Source organism: Necator americanus, chromosome II (genome assembly GCF_031761385.1).
Source record: "Necator americanus strain Aroian chromosome II, whole genome shotgun sequence".
In the NCBI taxonomy this organism is placed as follows: domain Eukaryota; kingdom Metazoa; phylum Nematoda; class Chromadorea; order Rhabditida; family Ancylostomatidae; genus Necator; species Necator americanus.
Genome location: NC_087372.1, coordinates 41,429,054 through 41,452,105, shown reverse-complemented (window position 1 = coordinate 41,452,105; position 23,052 = coordinate 41,429,054). Strand labels below are relative to the sequence as shown.

General features: G+C 41.0%; 1 protein-coding gene across 3 annotated transcripts; it reads left to right on the top strand.

The window, feature by feature from the left end:
- Positions 1 to 260: 260 nt before the first annotated feature.
- Positions 261 to 22,404, top strand: RB195_020993 (uncharacterized protein; the record flags this gene model as incomplete). Of its 3 annotated transcripts, XM_064189594.1 has the most annotated exons (28): positions 261 to 396; positions 1,479 to 1,561; positions 2,233 to 2,388; positions 2,463 to 2,548; positions 2,608 to 2,698; positions 2,754 to 2,831; positions 3,577 to 3,672; positions 3,734 to 3,783; positions 7,566 to 7,713; positions 7,781 to 7,934; positions 8,018 to 8,091; positions 8,178 to 8,303; positions 11,039 to 11,089; positions 11,144 to 11,251; positions 11,307 to 11,399; positions 11,537 to 11,719; positions 14,885 to 15,078; positions 17,372 to 17,435; positions 18,985 to 19,091; positions 19,164 to 19,302; positions 19,360 to 19,454; positions 19,510 to 19,575; positions 19,626 to 19,799; positions 19,863 to 19,974; positions 20,769 to 20,859; positions 20,916 to 21,011; positions 22,157 to 22,248; positions 22,303 to 22,404. In XM_064189594.1, the coding sequence occupies 28 exons, from the start codon at positions 261 to 263 to the stop codon at positions 22,402 to 22,404; spliced, it is 3,045 nt and encodes a 1,014-aa protein (XP_064045474.1). The 3 variants fall into 3 exon arrangements, with proteins under 3 accessions (XP_064045474.1, XP_064045475.1, XP_013303159.2); XM_064189593.1 differs by lacking the exons at positions 17,372 to 17,435; positions 18,985 to 19,091; positions 19,164 to 19,302; ... (6 more) ...; positions 22,157 to 22,248; positions 22,303 to 22,404 and having other exon boundaries at positions 14,885 to 15,082; XM_013447705.2 differs by lacking the exons at positions 261 to 396; positions 1,479 to 1,561; positions 2,233 to 2,388; ... (12 more) ...; positions 11,537 to 11,719; positions 14,885 to 15,078 and having other exon boundaries at positions 17,376 to 17,435.
- Between the last annotated feature and the right edge of the window lie 648 nt (positions 22,405 to 23,052).

Here is a 23,052-nt window from a genome sequence, read left to right as displayed (position 1 = left end):
CTCGGATCCGGTCTTCTCGGGGCGATTCGTGGATACTGTGCTTATCAGTGGGCGATGCGCTTGTGATTAGATATAACTGAGGAGAGAGACGTTGCAAGTACCTGAGTGGGACTCATTTTGTTGCAATAGCAATTACGAGTCATTTGGTAGCTGTTCTTCCCCCGAAAGAGCCTTTGGAAGACTGAAGAGGTGAAGACCGAATTTGAAGGTGAAAGTCCGGCTTGCAGGGACGGACCTCGAGTCCGTCAGTTCATTCGCGGATGTTCGTAGTGGAGAGACGCGCAGACTCGAACGTAGATCACATGTCCGCTATTTGTGATCTCGAACTCGAAAATGATCGAATCAATCCGATAATCGGAGAGGACGTCTTCCTTACAGAACCTTTCAAGTGTACAGGTAGGTGCAAGATGATCCCGAGTAATTTTTTTTGTTGCATTTTTTTGGCACCAGTTGAGTTGTCTGAGAAGAATTCTGATGTGCTGTGCACAAGTTCGTTAGCTGACTTTACTGGTTAGTATTTTGCAAAGTAGCTTTCTTCTGAGGCTGAGTTGAGCTATCGATCAACAATTTACTGGTCATTTCTATGTGCAGCTGACAGATTATGACAACCGTAGTTTCCGTAGCGCGATATCGCGACTAAACCAGATAGCCTAGACAAGGAAAGATTTGGTAGTGAGCACTGGCTAATCACAGTGCGATATTTTGGTATGTCTCGTTGAGAGGTGAGCAGTCTGGGAATATGGTCCGAGATCCCGTATGATCGAGAGACATTCTTCCTTGCGCTTTATTTTAGGTTTCTTCTTTTTGCGTGAGCAAATTATTTGAAATATCTGGGCCAACGCTTATGTTCTCGCGCCAAGACTTCACTGATTCCCCAACGACCTCTATTGTTTTCTATGGACACCTAGTGGTTTTGAGACGCACGACTTATCTTTGCCATTCATCCATCCTAGTTGTAAGGAAAGCAGAAATGTATCCTTTCGGTAATCGTGGTGTCCAGTTGTGATGTTCCAGCACCTAGATGTCGTGTTGTTTAGACGTTTGAATGTGGTATCTATTCGAAACAACAATCTCCCGAGTTAAATCTACTTTCCTCCTCAGATCTGGTAGTTTTTTTTTTCGTGTGCGACCTACTAGCTACAGTTCTCGTTTAAAATAGGTGGGCAGAGAGAAAGTGCACTAAGATGTTGTTATAGTCTTGCGATTCTATTTTGTTGGATACACTCCATACGTGATGCTAGTCTTGACTCCTAGTTCCTGACCCCGGTCCTGCTAGTTTAATGAAGTGGAGCTCCTGAAATTCTTTCTCGTAAGTTCCACTTCTTTAGACCATCGATTTAATAAATCTAAACATTTGTCCACTTCCGTCTGCGCGGAAAAAATGACAAAAATGGATACCCATAGTCGCTTACCCATTAAACTGAATTTTAAGGATAAAGTGAACTTCGCAAACGATTTCTTTCCTCCTTTTCATTTAGAACGATGCATTTGTCGTAAAACACCATTTCATCAGAACAACAACCAGATCACTCCGATAACGTCAGCCAGTCAACAGTCTCAGGTATTGTGTTGCTTATTTTTGAATAAACCGTCACGTTTACCAGCGAATTCTTCCTTATGTTTTTTTTTATGAATACGGTATTCTCTGAGATTGCTATACTCTCGCTGTTTTTTTTCCATAACATTTGGTAGTTAGAGAAGTGGGCTACATACAATGCTGGAGCCGAGAAGGGCAATAGAGGAGCATTTGTCCTAGAAATAGTTATTCCGCTTCTTGCATGCTTGCACGACAGCGCAAATAAATGCAAATTAAGAGGTGTTCCTATATGAAATTCTTGATTAACTTATTTGGGAAGAGTCCGTGAGGATTTCAGACAGTGCCTCACTACGCCTGATGTACACTTTTAAACTTAAGAACACTGTTTTTTAAACCCAGGTTTTCATTTGATGCTAGTTAGCAGTAGTGTGACCAATGTAAAAGTACGGCCGTCTTCATTCTTCCGCTTCCGCGTCTATCTGATCTCTTCATCCTGTCACTTATGTAGCTGTTTGCTCTAGTCCAATTTTACGTTTATTATGTACACTGAACAACATCCATTCTCACTTGCTTTCTACTCAGCTGTCCTGTAAAAGATCACTTAGTGATTTTTGTTGAAGCTTTGGACCAGAACAATGACGCAAGAAAATGAACAGTCAGTCCACTGCTTTCTTTTTGAAGATGTTTATCTTCAGCTATCTATAAAATCCGAGCCAAGCTGGCCGTGGGGTGGCTATTTCGACCGCAGTTTCACGGCACCCGACTTTCCGCACATATCTTCACACAGTGCATCGTGGGATGAAGTATTCTCTAGACCTCTGGTGGCTCTAGATGGGCACAACTTCATAAAGGTAGTGTACAATTGTTTCATGTTTGACTTAAAGACTGTAAAGTTCACCATCAAAACAGAGAAGAAAATTTTCAGGAAATATTTGTCAATGATCGTCACCTGGTGAAACCAGATGCAATACAAAACAGCGAGCCTCCAAAATTTGTCGAACCTAGACAAAAGTATGGGCATGAAAATGGATACAGTTCGTAGAAAGAATTTGACACATTATTTACTGTAGATTCCAACGCTTTCGCCAGAAAAAGTTTGTTTGCGACGAGTGCGACAGATCATTTACAATGAAGCAAAATGTTCAGCAACACTTCTTCCAGGTAATTCTCCTGTAGGTTGTTTTTGAGTGCAGAGCTCCTAGTGACGTGATCACAGTACCACAATCCGAATGGAGCAAGAAAGAAGGCGGTGAGAACGATCTCCAAGCGTTTTCAATGCACGAAGTGTAACAAGGTGTGAGGAATTCTCTGTGTTTTATCTGCCTTTTTTGCGCGGGAACAATGAGTATAGTAGGAGTACTTCACAAGATAATGCTTCCGAGGTTTTTTTTTAATAGTTCTGATTAAAATTCTGATTGTGTTCAATTCACTATGAGGATTACCAATCTTGTGACGTTACCGATTTGAAGAAGTTTGGATTGGAGAGGAGCCATCTGAGTACCTAAGTAAGATTGAAAGATCAATAAGAAAATCGTTGCGGGTTTCAGGTTCAAGTGGAGAAATCATAGTAGAGCTTCCGGTACATTTGAAATTTGTAAGAGTGTTTAGGCATCGTAACCATTCCTTTCTCGAAAGTGGAAATATTGTTTCAAGTTCCCTATTCTTTGTTCATTTTGTTGTTATTAATCATCTTGCAGGCAATTGAATTAGTTTTTTTTTTCGTTACAATATTCTAGCTCATGCGCTAAATTCTTGTCGTCATATTTCTTTTGTATAGACTGTTTTGCATAGTTTAATACTGTGAAACAGTTGCTCCCCAAATTCGCATGCTTTTAATTGTTCATAACATGTCCTTACCATCGAGTGTTTTTATGTCCTTCCTTCTTTTCATGTCTTCAGTTCCAGAAAGCCTCGGAAGTTTTCAAAGGCCCTGTTTTGCAGCATGTTACTAATAACTTTATTCGTTACTAATAAATTTACTTCTATATAGTGACTTGTACTCCGTAGATTTCTTGATTCTTCAAAGCATGCTTCTGCAGATATTCAAAACCCTAGAGAAAGCTAAGAGGCACGAAGTACGCATGCATGGGGAAAAAATTTCACCAAGTGTATTCGTCTGTCATCACTGTAATAAGGTATTATGTAATACCGCTACGATGACAGTCGAGTGCACACTACCTCTTCGTTTAATTGCAGGTCTACAATGCCCACAGTCAGCTGAAAGAGCACGTTGACGTCGTACACGAGTATGTCTATATCCTTCCCTATTTCCTATGTGAAGTTGACTTCTAGCTTTGTACGTTACATAATTTGTCGGTTGATCCATTTGTGTTTGGCTTGTTTGCTTAATTTGCTTTCCCTTGTCTACTTGTTAGCATTAATTTAATTGCAGGAATTTCCCTATCTGTGGTGCGTGAACACAAATTCACTTCTTTGACGTCATATACTGTTAATTAGTTTTTGTAGAACTGTGACATTGATTTTTGATGAGCTATGCACAAGTTTTAATTGATTTCCTTGAGCTGTAGCCAAGATTGGTATTGATCGTCTTTATTAAACAACAGCTAACGTTTTGGCGTTATCGCCTTCGTTAGAGCCCGGAAAACTCAAAGCCATTAGTGATTTATCCCCTCAAGCGCTTCATCACCCTACAGAAAGCACCCAAACAGTAAGCAAACTCAAACAGCAACACATTGGCTAGTACTTACCTCATTAGCTAGACTTGCTAACGCAGCAGACCACCACGTACCACAACTACGAATCACAAGGGTTTTATATAGGGACCTCACGGCCCGCCCCGTAGATCAAAACCCGCATAGGTCTTGATATGGGTATAACTCGTTTGTGATCGCAATGCACTCACCCTTCTTGTTCATTTTTGGACTTTCGGCGGTTATCCAAAAGGCCTCTAGTGTTCTGCATGCTGTGATCTCGGACTCGTAGGATAATCTACGAACTTCTACCTCTACTTCGGAGTTTGGATGACATATTCTACGGTGTGCTCCAAGTGGGGTGAGGTTTTTGATTTTGCGAGTCCATCTAGATGCTCCTTGACCCTAATACACAGTGGACGTCCCGTTTCCCCTATATAATCGTCACTGCACAACCTGCACGTGATACGATACACTACTGATATCATGCAATCACCCTCTTTGCCACACGGGCAAACCACGCAGCTAGGAGTTGTGCAGAGTCGATCATACGCACGATTACGTAGCAGCTGACCCTTGAGGTTGGCTGGAGGTATTTCCACAACCCTCACGTCATTCTGTAGACCCGCTTTTCGTAGACAGCCCCCCACACGCACGAAAAAAGGAACGTTTGCGCTGAATCTGAGGAACGAATACAAAAAAAAGAATCGCTGACTCAGGCTCAGGGAATTCCTGTTCCGTATAGATACGACATCCGAATGTTCAGAGCAAAACGACATCGAGATGGTCGAGATCGACAAGTGGAGATCATCGTCACCGATAGGATACTCTTCTGCTTCCCTTGCAGCTGCGATAAAACGAACACTGTACATACGGATGTATCTGAGGAGAAAAGCTTAAACAGTTGCATTTTGATTGTGGAAATAACACAGAACAATTTGAACGTCACCTGGCCTGGAACTACTTTTTCGAGAACGCAAAACTGCATCATTTGCCTCACATGCAAAATTTGCTACCCCTGTGATCGAAAAGTAGAATGAAAGTTTTGTCTTTTGAGTTAAGGAGAGCTCTGATCTGTTGAATTATAGAACGAATCTCGCATTTTAAAGGCAGCATACTACGAACCTGACGTGGTGGGTAATGGGGAAAAGCATGAGATGAGGTTGTAAATTGCAGGATCAGAGGTGGTGGTTGCATCATCCCATCTCTTCCTGAAAGTTGTAAGAAAGGTGCGTTGCAACTGAAATCGTATTGAAAGCGTTGTCTTAAACGCCGTTTCTTACGACGATGGGAGAGATGAGCGGAACCACCCTTGATCTCGCAATCTACAATTTCTTTACAATTTTTGGATTTTCCGGCAGATTCTTCCTCCACGTCGGATTCGTCAATTGCTGGGAGATTCGAGCTGTTTGGCCGGTAGGCGTGTATAGTCGTAGTTAAAAGAAGATGAAACCGTAGGTGTAGTTGCGTATGCAGCTGCACTCGAAGCGGTGCGATGGAGCTAGCGTTTGCGATCGGGGTGGGACGGTCGTGAACTGCGATGAGCACTGTCAGCGAAGGTCCCCACTAGATCCTGATCCGCTACGCTCCAGCGCGCCGCTTCAAGCGGGCCCGCTTATGCAACTTCAAGGTCCTTCATTTCGTTTTGAGCAGACTACACAGAGGTGGAGCATAACTTTGAGAACCACTACTTTCGGTCTAACTGCTATAATAATAATGCAACAAAAACAGTCAAAATTAAAGGGAAAGTATATTAGTACACAAATCGTGCACAACAAAGTTCGTAAAATGGGAGAGACTAAGAAAAATTCTTTTCGTTTGTATTCTCAACTATGACTTAGGGAAACAGAGGAAGAAACAGATGAAGAAAAAAGACAAGAAGAAAATATTGTTATCTGTCGAAATTGGCCGATCAATGGTGGCCTAATTGTGCCGTCAAAGGCATCACCCCACGATTCTAGAGAGGTACGGGTTCAGGTGGGTAATGCCTACACGGGGTCGTAGATTGTGGGGAAGAAGGTGATTCCATTCTTCTCTTCCTGTAACAGTGTAAACGGAAGACCGGAACGCTGTTCCTCACGACGGCTTTTGCAATGCTACAGAAAAGCGTTCCGTTCGTCCGTTTACATTGATACAGGGAGAGATGAACGTAATCACTCCCTTCCCCACAACCTACGACATTGCATAGGCATTACCGGCCTGAAACCCGTACCACCTCAGATTAGTGGGGTGATGCACACAAACCACACTTTTTCCCACTTTCGCACACGAGAGCTGCCTCTGGATTCGGAAAGAATAACGTTTTAACACATAGAATTCCGTTTTCCCCACCATTTCGTCATGTATTCGGCATCACAACAAAGAATAAGATTCAAATCGTCTATACATGGAAAGAAGTCAAAAGGTTGAGCTTGCTACGGATGGAAGAAAAATGAGGGAAGAAACACTTACAGATAGAGGGAGAATACGTACTTGAATTAATCGGCAGGTATTGTCCCCAGTTGCAGGCGCCTGCATCTTTGTCGAGGCGTGTCGTTATTTAACATACCTCTGCCGCTTTCCCTAACCATAGCGATAGCTCGTACAGAATCCTTTCATTCCTCACTGTTCCAGAGTCTGCGAGACTTGACAACGAATGAATGAATTGCATGTCGATACCGAGTGACCCGATTACTCTCAGGTCGGTAATGCTCGAAATTCATCGTAACGAAAGGAGCAGTTGTTACCGAATATTCTAGTACACTCCCTGTAGGCACTGCGCAAGTTATATGGCTCTTACGCGCCCACATGTACATATGAATAGTTTCTTTAAAATGTCGAAATATGTTTGGAGCAAAACTTTCTTCTCATCCAGTTTAGTATACGATACAAAAAAGTATTTAAGAGAATATAACGACTTTATCCACAAAATATGTGGATGTTATCAATTGACTTTTCGTTCTCACCTACTTTAGAAACTTTGTTCTGCACGTTTCATATGCTGATAAATTCTTTTCTCCTGCAATTCTAGGAATACTTCTCCTGTTCCATTGTTTTTTTTCCAGATTTGAAGCCTTTTGCTCAAAAGCGTAGCCGTTTGCCATGTTAGACTCCGCCTCAGGACACGCATGCTATGGCAAACAGCTACATACCCTTATTAAGAATCTCGTCTACAGCTCATAAAAAAATCACTAAGTTGTCTTATCATGCAGAAAGTTATTGAGAGTTGAACATTCTAATCATGTGCGGTCATTTTAAATCTATTACTAAAATAATGCAGCAACGTATTTCTAGTGTATGTACCGAATGATTGCTCGAATGACTGCTTGTAACACTGGAATTTATTCTATCAATGATTAGCAACATCAAATGCGCTCGAAACCACATTTTCATCTAAGGAACCGCCGTCCTTACAAATGCGAACATTGTGGGGTGAACTTTGGTCGCGCGGGAGGACTTCGACGCCATGACATGATGGTGCATCAACAGAGGACTCACGCCTGCCCATACAAGGAGTGCAAACATCCTGGTTACAAATGCACCAAGGTAGGGAGCTTTCCGGTTTGTATGCCTGCTTCACTATATTCATATACATGTATTCTTGTACCCCTAGGCATTGGCAGCGCACATTCGATCTGTCCACACAATGGATCGTCCGTTCAAGTGCTTGTTTTGTGAGAAAACATTTGTGCGCAAGAACGATCTTAAAGTTCATGAGACGACACACTCTACACAGTGTGAGTACATGTGTGCAAAATGCAATAGCTGTGAGTGATTTTGCTGGTTTGCTGCTATTTTCCAATATAAAGCATGGATGGAGATGAGGGTGGGAATAATATCACTTTCTTAGCGTTTCGACGTTCAATTTACCTGCAGAAACACGAAAAACGCTGCAATGGGGAAGGAAGACGGAAGTCGGCGAGAGTAAGTTCAACTCTAAACCTATGTTATCTTTACCCATAGACGTAATGCTTTTTTTGCTTTTATTAAGAACAATGCTCATTTTCTAGCTCGAGTCACAAAAACTTAATTCGTTAACCAACATAGAAGAAACGAGCATAGATGATTCAGAGACTTCAGTAAAGGTTGCTCTCCAGCTGACAAAGGATGTGATTAGTGATGAGAAGAATATGAAAGTGGGTAAATTCATTTTGGTATCTTATCCGCCTCGGTTTATATTTAAAACATAAGTTAGATTTTTTTAAAAGCAGCATACCACGAATCTGACGTGGTGAAGGAATCCGCAAGAAAAGCTTGAGATGGGTTGTAGAATGCGGGATCAGAGGTGGTTTCGCTCAGCTCTCCCTGATCGTCGCAAGAAACGAGTGGGAACAAACTTGCTTTAGTTTCTGCGAAGTACGTTAGAATGCTCCTCTATACACACGTTCCGGTCCCCTTAGCAGCCTATTCATTGGTTTTACTTGAATAGGCTGGTGCGAAGGCATCACTGATATTCGTCCGCCTGCCCCTGGATACGGCGCGTTACACAATTTTACACGCGTCCAACTCAATAAAGGATAATGGCGTTAATCAATCCGTTTGGGATGCGCCATCATTTCAATTCAGAATCGTTTGAGGTTTAGGAACGTGTAACTGGGCTATGCAATGATTTACGGGGCTAAGCGATATGTCAAGTCAGTGTTTTTATCCTCCTAGACAAGTCTGATACCCCTTTATCGACCCCGGAGGGATGAAAGGGTTGGTGGGCAATGGGCAGATTCAAACCTTCGATTGATCGTGCAGCCAGCGGGACCTCCAATCGGCTGCGCTACACCCGCCTTGTCCAAAACCTCTTAAAAACGTCGTCTTCGACGCCGTTTCTTACGACGATCAGGGAGAGATGAGCGGAACCACTCTTGATCTCGTAATCTACAACCTTAACTCTAGATTCTCGCGGATGCCTTCACCAGGTCAGATTCGTGGTATGCTGCTTTTAACACGTTGCCGACAATGTCGCTCAGTGGTGCGCGACAGCTGGTCTGCCTTGTGGGACGACGTCGCGCAATGCTGCACGACGGTATATCATTTTAATCAAAATGTGCGCGATTGTTTTGTTTTCTGTTCATATAATCGGTTTAGACTTAGGACTAACTTATGTTTGCATCGACCAACTATCCATTCAGTTTCAAGGCTTTTTTATGTTTATATCTATCTCATTTTTTTCTACCAACAGTTACAAACTATCGCCAACAATATTTATTGTCAACAACAACACAACAATTATGAGTCGTTTGGAAGCAATCTAAACAACAAAATTTGTTGCAGTCACTGTCTTTTGCCTTAGTCCTCTTAGCCAGGTTCCTGGCAGCCAAGTTGATCCTGCCTGAAGTTGCACAGATCAAGCTGTAGCAGTCAGAGCACAACCGTCTGTCTTTAGCTTTTGCATTTGCATCAGACACCAGCTTCCGCTTGCGGGACCTTGGACTGCTGATCGGGATGTTGCTGAAGTTCTTGTACAGCAACTCGTCAGCAATCAACTCTTTGAAGTGATTGATTCTGATTTTCTTGACCTTCTTGCAATACAAAAACTAAGCAGTCTGGCTGCTATATATATATATATAATATATATAATATATATTATATATTATATATAATATATGTATTATATATATATTAATATATTATATATAATATATATATATATATATATATATATATATATATATATATATATATAAATATATATGATACAAACGGAGTCATCTGATCGCTGAGGTCAACGAATGCTTCCATCATGTTATATTCAGCAACAACCAAAGGTTTGCATCTGTACGACAATTGGCATCGTTTCTGGTAAATACAATGTAAATGTCCTTCTTTTACTTCCATTCTAATTAAATTTTTAACTTTTTTGAATTCTTTAATTTTGGTATATTTTTGGAGTTCATATTATTTTGATTTTGAATTATTTTAAACGTAATTTTAACTTTTATTTGTATTTTTAATTAGTTTAGTTCTTTTGATAATCCAATCTTTTGATAATTTAACTTGATTATTCAATATTTTTGAATTTCGATTTTTTAACTCTTAATTTTAATGTTTATTTAATATTTTTTAAATCATAATCACTCATTTATCCAAAGGTAAAAAATTTTCTACAAAGAGAAATGTGTTGTTCCATACGACAGTCATAAAAAAATTGGCATGAAAGTCATGAGAAAAACGTCATGAAAAAAAAGTTTTTTCTCATTTCGTTCTGCTTTTCTTTCTGCAGTCTTCGTCTTTTATACTTCTTTTTTCACATTTTTGTTATATTTGCTATATTTGCTTTTGTTACAAGGATCTATATCACATCTGTATTGTTCGTAAGTTATTGTATTGTTTTTCTTGAAGCATTTATTTTTATGTCAGCGTTCTTCTTTTTGTTTGTGAGTAAAGGAGGGTAGGCGAAGAAACAAAAAAAGAACATTAACATAAGATAAATTCAACTTTAAACCAAATTTCAAGTGCAAAACATGAACGAAAGCAGTACGATAACTTAAGAACAACACATAAGATACACGATACAATATAGACAATAAAAGCAAATGCAGCAAACATAACGAAAATATGAAAAAAAAAGAAACTTAAAGGAGAAAAGGTTAGAAAGAAGAAAGAATAGAAACAAACAAAAACTGCGGCTAATATATAGTTCCGAGTGACGTCTGTCGACAATATTTGGCAAATTGCCAAGCACACATGCGCTCGTAAGCCGTCTGCAAGCGGTCAGGAACCGCGTTGGTCCACCACGACTATACACGCTTGACCCCTACGTGCGTTAGAAGTGTTGCTGTTACCACGACAAGCCTCATACGTCTTGAAAGTTCGTGCATTTGAAGAGCAAGCATCACCAGCTTTGAAAGCTCCATCTATCACTTTTCTTTAACTTTAGGTTGCAAAGCGAAAAGACGACTCTTTTGGAATGGAATCAGTGTGTGCTCAGGTGAGCAGTGACACAGGGTTGGCGAGGGCTGCGAATGAAGCGATTCCATTGAAGACGGAAGACGATTTCGAAACTGCGGAACGAAGGCGTGTTGAACGCCCTTTAGAGATTTTGGAAGAAGGAGAACTACCTAAAAGTCTCAGCCTAGAGTCAACAAATACCGTAAGCCTCTGTTACTGCTCAGTTTCTCACTTACAACTTATTAGTACTGCTTAAGGTTCATTATAATGGTCTTTTGTGTGATTCGAATTCAGGATTGAAGCAAAAATCATCCTCCCCAAATAAAAGACATAGGAAAACGCTATTGAAGGTTTCATTTTTTTTGAGCCAGTGCTTTGTTATTTAATTACAGCGATAATTTGTGGAAAAAATGGATCGGTTCTTGTAGTGGCGACATTTGGTCGTACACTGATGCCTAGAATGCATTAACTGACGTGACATTTTCAGTTGCCGAGGAAGTCTGTCACGCGATGTGATAAGGAAAAGCCTGACGTTAGAGAGGGAAAGAGAATCAATTCAATGCGAAGCTGCAGTGAAATAGATGACGATAAGAAGCGCATCGAATCTGAAGGAAATGCGTTTAAGATCGAACCACTTGAAGAGGGGGAAATTCCACCGACTTCTGCAAAGGTTCGCGAGAGTTAGCTGAATTGAAAGTGATTATTTGTGAGCTGCTAAACTTGACTAACCTTCAGTAACAGTCTTTAATGGTAAAGATTAGTCCATTAGTTTGTTTGATGCGATATAGCGTAATTAAGAGGTATAAATGTTCTCGTGAATGTAGACACTAAAATCCAAAAAAAAAAATCAAAATAAAATAAAAAACAAAAAGTTCACTATTTCTCTCTCAGGTATGCAGAGCTTGGATCTTTTATACTCTATAATATCATCTCAGCAGGTAACTCCAGTCAGAGTTGCCTATGACTCTAAAGCGGAGTAAAATAAAGGAATCACCCCGCGAATCTGGGTGGTGCGGGTTTTAGGTTGGTAATGCCTATACGAAGTCGTAGGTTATGGGGAGGATTCCGTCCATTTTTTCCCAATTGCCGTAAAAAACGGCCTGGAAGATACCACACGTGCACAAGGCTGGCGCGCTCCAATCGAAGTCGTAGAAAATAGCGCCCGGAACGCTCAAAGCAGCATCTTCCGGACTGTTTTTTTACAACAATTACGAAGAATCACCCTCCTCTCCGTAATCTGTCTATGACCCCGTAGAGGTATAATCCACCCGAAACCCCGCACCACTCCAGATTCGTGGGATGATGTCTTTAAGGCAATTTAAGAAGTGATTTCTGTTTGCGAAGGTTCGTAAAAAAAAGAATCCCTCACAAGAGTGAATCTAGTGTAGTTAGGACTAGGACTGAACTGAAAATAAAAAAACGCAGGATTAGGAAAAAGGTAAGAACAAACATCAGTTCCATACTGTATTAGATCTCTCTCTTCCTCCTCTTCCTCTCTCTCTGGAAAATCTTGTCAAAGCTTTGACGATTGCGTTGCGTTTCACACCAACGTAGCTCTCTTGGTACTTCCAAACTGGATTTCTAATTATAAAGACCCCTAAAGGAACAAAGATCGTTATTGAACCCAAATCTGAACTTTTATAAACTGGCTTTTCAAAGTTACCAAAGCAAATCCACATCGACTACGAACGGTGGTCTTTTTCGTCAATCATGCTTACTACTGGATTTTGCGAAAGCCATTCAGATCTAACGTGTAGAACAAAGGCTTTAGATTATACATAAAAGTGTTGCTTCATTGACATTCATGTGATTCTATAGTATAAAGTAGAATTTAAATAATGAAACCAACGCTTTTGACAACGTGAATGCTCACTGTAATTATGCTTCGTATACCCAGCCTTGAAATGAAGGATGGATATGGATTATGAACCTAACCCCAAAGTTTGGACGTAAGGGTATTTCAAACTTAGTTGATTACACCTCGTAACTCTTACCTTTGAATGCATGAGAACTGAAGCCTAAGAGTCGGCATCTCCCGCTTTCGCTGCTCTTCTGACATTAATGGGGTTGTCCCTCGCCACGTAAGCAGATGGCGTCGATGATTTCTCTTAAAAATGGATGAAATGATGAGGTTCGTCTGCTCGCAAAGGTCTGGCAGATGATTTCCGTTGTCCAATGTTTGCTCCATGGGATAGAACCATTTTCCAGGCAGATCGGATTGTGGTTCAAGTCCCATCTTTGCATTAGCATCAATTCCGAAAACTACCGCCTCTGTCGTGGACATCAGCATATTGAGATCATCATAAGATGCGTCCTTGCTGTAGTACTCAGTGGTTTCCGTAGGCGCATGAGCACTTACGGTCTAGAGTTCGAGTTCTTTTCGGTTTGGAAATCGCACATACGCGCATCTTGATGAAGTTGATCCAAATTCCTCTACTGCGCAGCCTCCTACTTTCATCCGCAGCGCCGCAGTAGATGGTGTAATTGTCAATACTGGTGATGGGGCGATCCCTGAAGTGTGTTCCCTGCGATACAGCAGATGGAGCAAATCGTCTGCTGTATGGCTGGGAACGGTGAAATCGCAGAAGTCTGGACACACTGGGTTGTTGGAGTTGGCCTGATAACGGCCTGCAGTTCAATATTACGATTTTTGTTGCCAAAGATTCCATGTTTCTCTCAGACATTCGACCTCTCAGGGTATGGACTGTGGTATGGTTCTCGACGACAGCACCTTTTTGCAATGTATGCGAAGCCTTTTGCCATATAACTGTGGGTTATACAGCTCGTACGCTCCCAAGACATATACTCTAGTGCCTGACTGCATTTATTGAAAGCAGGGCCACCTCGAGCAGGCAACAATCAGAATTGTATACAAGCCCTTGCCATGTTATATGCCTTAGCTAAATATGGAATAATAAATATAATATAATGGCATTATTTTATAAATATAATATGCTAGTTATAAAGATACAGTGTGAACAATTGACTTCAGAGAGATCATGCCCTTGAACGAATATACCTAACATAATTTACCTAGCATAGCTTAATAGCTCAGTAATTTCATGTTGAGCGAAATGTTCCTTTAAATCTTAAAAATCAGCACGTCTCGTTTTTGCTGGGTGTTTGAGTATGTAGTAGGGGTTTTCTTCAGGCTTCCTAGTGTAAATTGTAAAAGGGTGCTTTTCATCAAAGGATGCTCCATGTTTAAAAATGTTTAACATTTATAAACGAGCAATCCTTTGAAAACTGGCGCGAGGCTCTGGCATTAGCTAAGGAGTGGCCACAGCGAAAAAGTGTTCATTTCTAGTTTCTTTGCAGAGAAGCGATGGTCACAGCACCATTCAAGGAACCCGCTCTACTCCAGAGGCTTGCTGTGTGCATTTGGGACGACCAAAATTATGCGGTGGGAACTGCTCACCTGCGAAGTAATATCTGATGTCGTCGTAGCCCAGCTTGCCATTGCTTAAGAAAAGGAACCGTAACAGCGCCCTCATTTGTTTTCTGCCAATCGCCTTATCTGTCGCTTTGTTCATTCCTTTCATTCGCTCGTCTGTTCCGAGCCCTTAAGAATTTGCATTGAAGAAACTATGTACAGTTGTTCAAAACCGACCCTGAGTCGGTGTACGACCTACCAGTTTCTGATCCTGGAGAATTGTGATTCTCTCTGAATGATAGGCTACTACCATTGACTTTCATAGAGAATAAATCTCTGATTGATAGTCAATCTATGGAAAATAAAAATGCGTTTACCAGCGTTAGCGTCCCTACAACTCACAAGATTTTAATTTCGTAGTCTAGATTTCTAATTCTAGACCATTTACAATGTTTGTTTTAGAAGGAAATTTTTGCTCGAAAACAAGATGACAGCATTGAAGGAATCCTGCGCAAACGGATAAGGTATGAGCCCCGCGAAGAAGCAGTGGTACCAAAGAAACGGCCACGTCCTGTATTTAATCTATCAATTCTGTCGCGGAAATATCCTTCCGAATTCGTCAAGAAAGATAAAATTGAAAATAAGAGATATGCTAGGTAATAGTCATTCGTGGTTGTTCTCGTGTTTTTGAGTCTTCCGGCTCTTGTTTCTGTAAATAGTAAAAATCGCGTGAAATGTGATGTATTTATCAAACGTTTCCACTGTCGTAGTCGCAGTTCCGATCTCTGTTCTTTGATCATTTGGTCGCTGCGTTTCGATTTTTTACGAACGAATAATGACGTTCTTCAAAGTCGCCACTGTAGAAACTCATCGCATCTTGATGAAAGTTGGACGACACATCTGTGTCGTCATTATTTATATGGTTTTGATGAAAATACTCAGAAAGAGTCAATATTCTGTGTTCTCGAAGCTAGAATATGCGATGGTCTAGATTTCTATAAAATGACGAGAATTGCTGTATAGAAGAGTATGCATGTTCGTCTCGTTTTTGTTCCTCGTTTATTTCATTGCATCAGAGAAATGTAGCGAATAAATAAAGGATAACGAATAAAGTGTTTGGTACTGTTCAGTAGCTTTGAAGATGAGCCAATGAGTTCGACTTCAATTTAGAATTATAGAGTTTTTATTGTGAATCCATATATGGCTTAAAGACATCACTCCACGAATCTGGGATGGTAGGGGCTTCAGGTGGGTTATACTATACGGGATCGTAGAGGGTGAGGAAAAGGGTGATTCCGTCCATTTCGTTCTGTATCAGTGGAAATGGACGACCCCGGAATGCTGTTTCTTATGACGGTTTCTGTTGCAATGCGCAACGTTTGTGCCCCGCCCCGCTTGCGATTCGTCGAAAGTCCATTCGGACGAATCGCACGCAGGGGGCGCAAGAGTGGTGCGCTGCAATAGAAGACGTCGTAGAAAACAGCATTCCGGGGTCGTCCGGTTACACTGATACAGGGAGAGGAGAACGGGCATAACCCACCTGAAACCTGTATCACCTCAGATCCGTGGGGTGATACCTCTAAACAAATGCTTGTTAAGGCCAACAGATATATTAAGATATTGGCGTTATCAGAATCGTGAAGGTTATTGAACGCAGTGCAACCTAAACAAAATTGCGGTTGCAGCCCCTGTATCAAATAGGTGTCGTGGTGGTCCAGACCAAGCAGATGCAAGTGCGAACACCACTACTCCCATGCCACCAGTTCATTGGATGGATGATAAAATACTAGGCTAAAGCCTTGCTTGAGCTGCCCTTTCGCAGAATCAAGCAGTGAAGCAACAGGAAGAATTGAAGAAAAAAGATAGCCGTTCAATTGGAGAGCAGGATAAACAATGTTGACCTCCTACAGTTGAAGAAAAAAAAAGTAGGGGAATTCTTGTGCAAGAAAGGATCTGCGCATCGTATATTTCCGTTCTCCCATGCTGCGGGGGTGGGTGTGGTGTAGCGGTTAGAGGTTCCGCTTCCTGCACGATCGATCAGAGGTTCGAATCCGCCCTAGTGCTCACCAAGCCTTTCATCCCTCCGGGGTCGATAAATTGGTACCAGACTTGTCTGGGAGGATAAAAACACTGACTTCACACATCGGCTAGCCACCGCAAGTCATTGTATAGGCCAGATATACGTTCGTGAACCTCAAACGATTCTGAATTGAAGTGAACGTGGGGGCGCATCCCAAGCGGATTGATTAACGCCAGAAACTTTATCCTTTATCCCATGCTGCGGATAGCGTTTTGCGTTTCACTTTTTCTTTCATGGAACACCTTAGAAGGCTTTAAGTTGGGGTATAAGAGTAGTTGCTAGAAAGGAGGATCTCGACAGAAGAAGAGTTTGTTAGTGTTCTAGATTAGCAAAATCTAAATAAATAATACACACAAAAGTGTGTACAGAAGCAGTCAACTGTAAACGAGTCAGGGATAAATTTAGAATTAATCTCTGGGAGATCTTGACTCATAGTAAACAAGATTTGCAGGTACAATATACATAATGGAAAAACTTCTGGACGGATTTCATCACCAATTCGCTTTCCCATGTCTTATCCACGGTTTGCTCTTTTGCACTACATTCTGGAATTCCGTAAACATCGACATCGATTCCCTAAAATTTCACAATGCTTATGCGTCAAAGTGAAGACTGAGAACAGTGTTCTGCCACATTAAGTGTTATTCCTTTCGATTATCAATTCAAAATTAGCAAAGTAGACAATTTTGTCGTTCGATTGAATAAAATGCGGCTTAATTTGCTAACAAAGAGCATATTTCATAGGAGAGTATATTGAGATTTCGAACATTTTTATCCCTACTCCAATGTCCATTTGTTTCAAAAGGACCGGGATAGTTCTGTTCGTTCATTTACTAACTCTCAGTAGAACTGATCGGTGACGCATACAGGAAGATGGCCGAAGCAGAAAAAACGACATCCATACAAGCTCCGATATCCACACAAGCTCCTCCAGTACGGATAGGTTTCGTAATAGTTTTTTAGCTGATAAAAGAAATGAGATGAGAAGGTAAGTTAAAGAAAAAGGAACATATCTTGTGGAAGTATGTAGAAGCTTGGCAATAACACACAACCCCCGCATCATCTATGTATATATGTTGCAGTGTTAAATGTTCTTCCTTGTAGGGATTCACAAAAAATTTTGTTCAAGCATCGTAGAAAACTTGGTACGATATAGAACTGATGTGACAAGTGAGATCCACCTTACGTACCATTATGACAATGCGCTATCGAGCGAGATCTTATCATTCCTTGAAGCCAGAAGGTGAAATAATCGAGTATTGCGATGAACTCAGCTGCAACGAAAATGTGCTCCGCAAATTTTAGTCGTTTTATTAGTCCTGGAAAACCAGCCACTGTCGCTAATAAATGCCGTCTCGTCTTGAACCATCAAAAAAAAAAAAACGAATATATTGTTCGAAAACCCTTGTTCTCTGTCCGTATGTGCTGGTCGAGCGACACTTTGTAGGAGTTTTTATTAATCATTCACACAAGAGGGAGGAAGTATTCACTTTCAAGGTGACAAATTCGTCTTAGATGATCGGAGACTAGGCAGACCTGATGACTGCTTCTGCGTCGCTACACTTCACTTTCAGAAATCAGCTAACCTTTTCCAACGAAAAAGCTGGCAGTAGTGACGATAACAACAATAAAGGGGTTGGTGTTTTTTCAGAGGGATATTGTTAGGGAAAGTTCGTATCGAAATTGACGCAGAAATCAGGTAAAATGGTGGTAAAAAACGGCGTGGAAGACCTTAAGAAATCAGCTGCAACGAACGTACGCAAGGGTGCGCGTTCTAAAGTACCTCGTAGAAACTAATGCGGTTCCCACGCCGCTTTTGAGGCAACCACACTGAAGCACTTTCGCTGTGGTTTCTGCGCCACGCCAAAATCATGATACGCTGTCTCTTCTTGTCTCTATTGGTTGTCATCGTCACTGCTTCACTTAGCACCATTACTTGAAGTTACCAAGGTCCCCTTCCTTGGCAGAGTTGCTGAAAGGATGTCCCGAGTCGGAGGTAAGGTATCCTCCTGGTTTTAACTTGTTACTTTCCAAAAAATCCAAAAAAGATACTCACTTCTACTAGTATTATATGTATTATTATATATTATTTCTATTATTATTATAATTCTACTTCTATAGAACTAGTTACACTAAAGGGGTAGTTAGCGCATAGAAGACATCGCATATTGTCCTTAACGTTTGGTTAACATTTCATGAGCACATGCACTTAGAGTAGTGGCACAAATCTTTTTTTTTTGATACGCCACGAAGACTGATTGTTCAAGAGAAAGTATCTGTTTCTTTCTATTATTGCATTTCGCGCGATTATACATTACAGCGAACTTCTTTCATTTCAAAAATATGCAAAATTAAAAAAAACAACCGCACAAAAGCGTTATGTAATATGTCATGTTCTTCGCCCATGTTTGGAACATAAAAAAGTGGATGAATGAGAGAAATACGTCAAAACCTAACCAATTAGTCGAATGAAATGTTTTAGAAGTCCACTATGACGCAGTCCATCATGCCAATGCCAGAGTACAAGGAACCAGATGATGTTCGTTTACTCGATTATGGAGAATTTCTGATCACTGACAAAAAAGAGAAGTAGGAAAGAATGATAAGAAAACACATCCTTGTTCGAATTGTGGAAAAAAGATCACGATTAAATCATCTCAGATATTCGGTAATGGATATAATAGTTCTGGCCTCACATGGAGTTTTAATGAGAGTGGAGAAAAGTGACGACGGAAAGTTGCTTTGTGCAAAGATCCAAGCGAATAAAATCACTAAGAAGCAATATCCTGGAGACTTTCGAGTATGACTGAGAGCGGCATAAGAAGATAGGCCCTGCTCTTAATTGATGCTACTTCAGAGAGAATTAAAGGCTCTGCAGATGCTCGAAGAAAAGAAGTCAGGAAACAAGTATCTACCAAGGCTATGGGGATTCGGCAAGACAGATGAGATAACGTAAATGATTCGCTGTTTAATGGAGACTTTTCTCGCCTGACACCTTTTTTTCCAGATTTTTCATTACGGACCATGTTGGAGAAACGTTACAAAGGCAACTGCTTAAATTTGGACAACTTAGGTGCGTGGATTCGCTTCGAATGAGTTTCTCAGAATAACGCGACCTCTTAGCCCTTCATCAGCATATCGAATTTGTCGTTACATAATCAGTGCAGTAAAAACGATCCACGCATTTGGGATTGTTCATGGAAATATTCGTCCCTCAGCAATTCTAGTTGGTGGTCCTCATGAGAGAGACATTGTACGGCTGTTCGGGTTTCAATTCAGCTCCGAGCATCCGCAAAAGTAAGTCCAATCGCAGGCCTCTGAAGTGAAAGCGCAAACAATTTTGAAGGAAATACCGTTCAGGAAAGATGACACCGAAGCAATAGGATATCCACTCGACCAATATACGGCTCGTGCAATACACAAATGCGAACGAGCCAAACCGATACATGATATGGAGATGTATATTCATCTAGTGAGTAGCTTCCCATGGTCAGAAACATCTAGAAGTTCGTTCCATAAATGCTTTTGTAAGAGTAACCATATTTCTTTAGCTTTATTAAACACGTGAGTTTATGACCGCAGAGAGACTGAATAAGAACTACAACACTGTATTTTTTTAAATTATCCTAGGAAATGGTTCTAGCTAGTATTTGACTAAATAGAAAACTTTTGAGAAATCTGTTAAAGGATATGGGATAAAGTTTCTGGCGTTAATCAATCCGCTTGGGAAGCGCCACCACGTTCACTTCAATTCAGAATCGCTTGAGGTTAACGAACGTGTAACTGGCCTATACAATGACTTGTGGGGGTTAGCTAATGTGTCAGGTCGGTGTTTTTATCCCCTAGACAAGTCTGGTACCAATTTATCGACCGCGGAGGGATGAAAGGCTTGGTGAGCACTAGGGCAGAGTCGAACCTCCGACCGATCTTGCAAGCAGCAGAACCTCTAACTGACTGCGCTACACCCGCCCCGAGAGATATGTTACTGCGTCTTTAACATTATCTGCTTTTAAATACCTGCAAGAGAAAACAGGTAAAATGGACAGATCACCGGGGGAATAAACGAATGTGGCAAAAAAAAACTCGAGAAATTCTAATCTTTCTTGGTTATCTAACGTGGTGCCTCATAGTGTGCTACGCTTCGACTCCTACCATCTGTAGTCTATGCCTTAACATTCCGCACTCTTTTTCATTCTCGCTCAAAGGGGAACGTCGATAACAAAGAGCAACAACTCTTCCGTTATTTTTATGCTTTAATTTCTTCAGATGTACAGCTTGACCATCGGGTTGCCGTGGAGCAAAGCAAAAACTCTAAAAGCGCTGACTTCTGCCAAGGAGTCGTTTTGGAAAAAGGCCGGTCAGTTGCAGAAGAGTCCTCTGGGCTTTACTTAACCTTCTATTTATTTATTTAAGTTCACCAAAACTGGGGAAGAACTCCACAGACTGTTCAATATTTGGCTACAATAATGGATAAAGAACCGGACATGAAGATCGATTATGTGGGAATAGGTTGGAACTTTCGGCGAAAAAATTTTGTTCACAAGTCTTTTTTCTCGAACAAAACAGTTGTTTCGAAAAAAGGCGAACGCATATCATGCTGCGCGTAATAGAGATTTCCGATGCTGCCGAAGGTGCTTCCAAAAAAAGGCGAACTGGTCCCAAGCATAAGTAATCTGGATTCAGTTCGACGATACAGCAAACACACTGACTGTTTGTGAAGGTGTGGCTCTCCACAGAGTTCCACAACACCTATAAAACACTCCCGTCCATCCAGTTTGTGAATACCGACCAAGGGGCTTTGACCTCATAGTAGTCGCAAAACGACAAGTTTCTAGCTGCTCACCAGATACCGTAACGAAGGACGATACGACAAAGTTGCGAACAGTGAGATTTTCCTGCTACACATACTCGATTATTTATACAGGGTATAGTCGAGTCGAAACGACGTGGAACTCGGTGCAGTAAAGCCTGAAGTGGTGCGGTTGGGATCGAAGTGGAACCATCGCGAACTGCAGCGATGAATGGTGCAACCAAGGGTCTCCTCTGGGCCTTAACCGTTACTCTCCACTCCAGATTTGTTTCGCAAATGCACCGCACATCTTGATTACAGCTACACCGAGCTTGATGTCTTTTTGAACGGACTATGTTAACGCTTCCAGTGCTTGCTTTTCGCGAGGTCAACGATTCTCAGACATATGCGCATGTTCTGCCGGCGCTGGCGAATTTCTGCGAGCAATCTGTTCGGCCGTGGGGATCGCTCCTAACAAAAAAAAAACGGCGGAAATATTCAAGATGTATATGAGTACGATACTACTGATAAAAGATCGAAGATCGTCCAGAAGAAGAGAGAATGTAGGACAGAAGAGACAGAAGACGGAGGAGTATATAGTCACACAAACTGAAAGAAGTGAGTATAGAAGAAGCGAAAAGCACCGATACAAAAATTAGTTACTAGGTGGACGCGACATTTTCTCGATTAATACAGTTGCCGGTACTAGTCTTACTTTAGAGGGATGAAACAACTTAATAGAAAGCACCAACAATTTCTGCATCTTTCGATTACATCAATTTCGCCAACTCTTCGATCTTGTAATAATCTTACGTGTTTGTTTTCTACTCTAGTATGTACCCTTTGACAACTTTCTACCTTAAAGAGCATGACTTGGACGACCTACTGCAAGTGCTCCCACCTGGTAACTGCTTCGAATGGGAAGACGCTTCTGCTCTTACATGTCAACCCCAAAGGGTATTGAAGTTATACCGCTAAAATCATTAGACCTCCGTATCCTTGTCATTTCAGAAAGGACCAACCGTAATCCAACCGCTGGACATCGGTGTCGCAAAAGGACATAAACGCACTGTAGTTGAGCGTTGTGAAGCTGTTCTGCAGCCAGATCTCTGAGTATTCAAGAAAGTCTTCGCATGACTTTTTTGTATTTATATCACCTATTAAGTCGAATTAGAATATCTTTCGGAGGAGTACTTTAACACTGAGAATATTCTTGGGAACATTCTTTTAAAAGAAAAATCTGTTCAAGAAGAATTCTTCATTTCATTTGAATACAAAAACAACACATCATATGACAAACTAAAAAAATCATTGAAGGACAGATTCCGAAATCGCTACTAATCAGCTATTTGGTAATGAAGGGAATATCCAACTACTACATTCATTAAATCTACCGGTTTGTGTTCCACACGTAATTCATCCAAATAAATTGATAACATCGGGTTCAATTCGACAAAATAGAAAATGGTACTAAATAAAAATCTTCTACAGATACCACAAGCGTTCATATATCTCCACAACTTCTAAACTAGGAAAGACCTGTCTAAAAGACGAAAAGTAAGTCTCAAGAAACCGGTTCATTATGAGTCGTGTATGTATATAAGAACATTTCTATACCTATTACTAAAATCCACAGGTAGAGTATTTCTGTCAATAAATAAATGGTAGAAGTAAAACCAATCTAGCTAACAACTACTACATAGGTCAACACTATGTACACTAGCTAATTGATTGAGTAACTATATAATAGATATCCTAGAA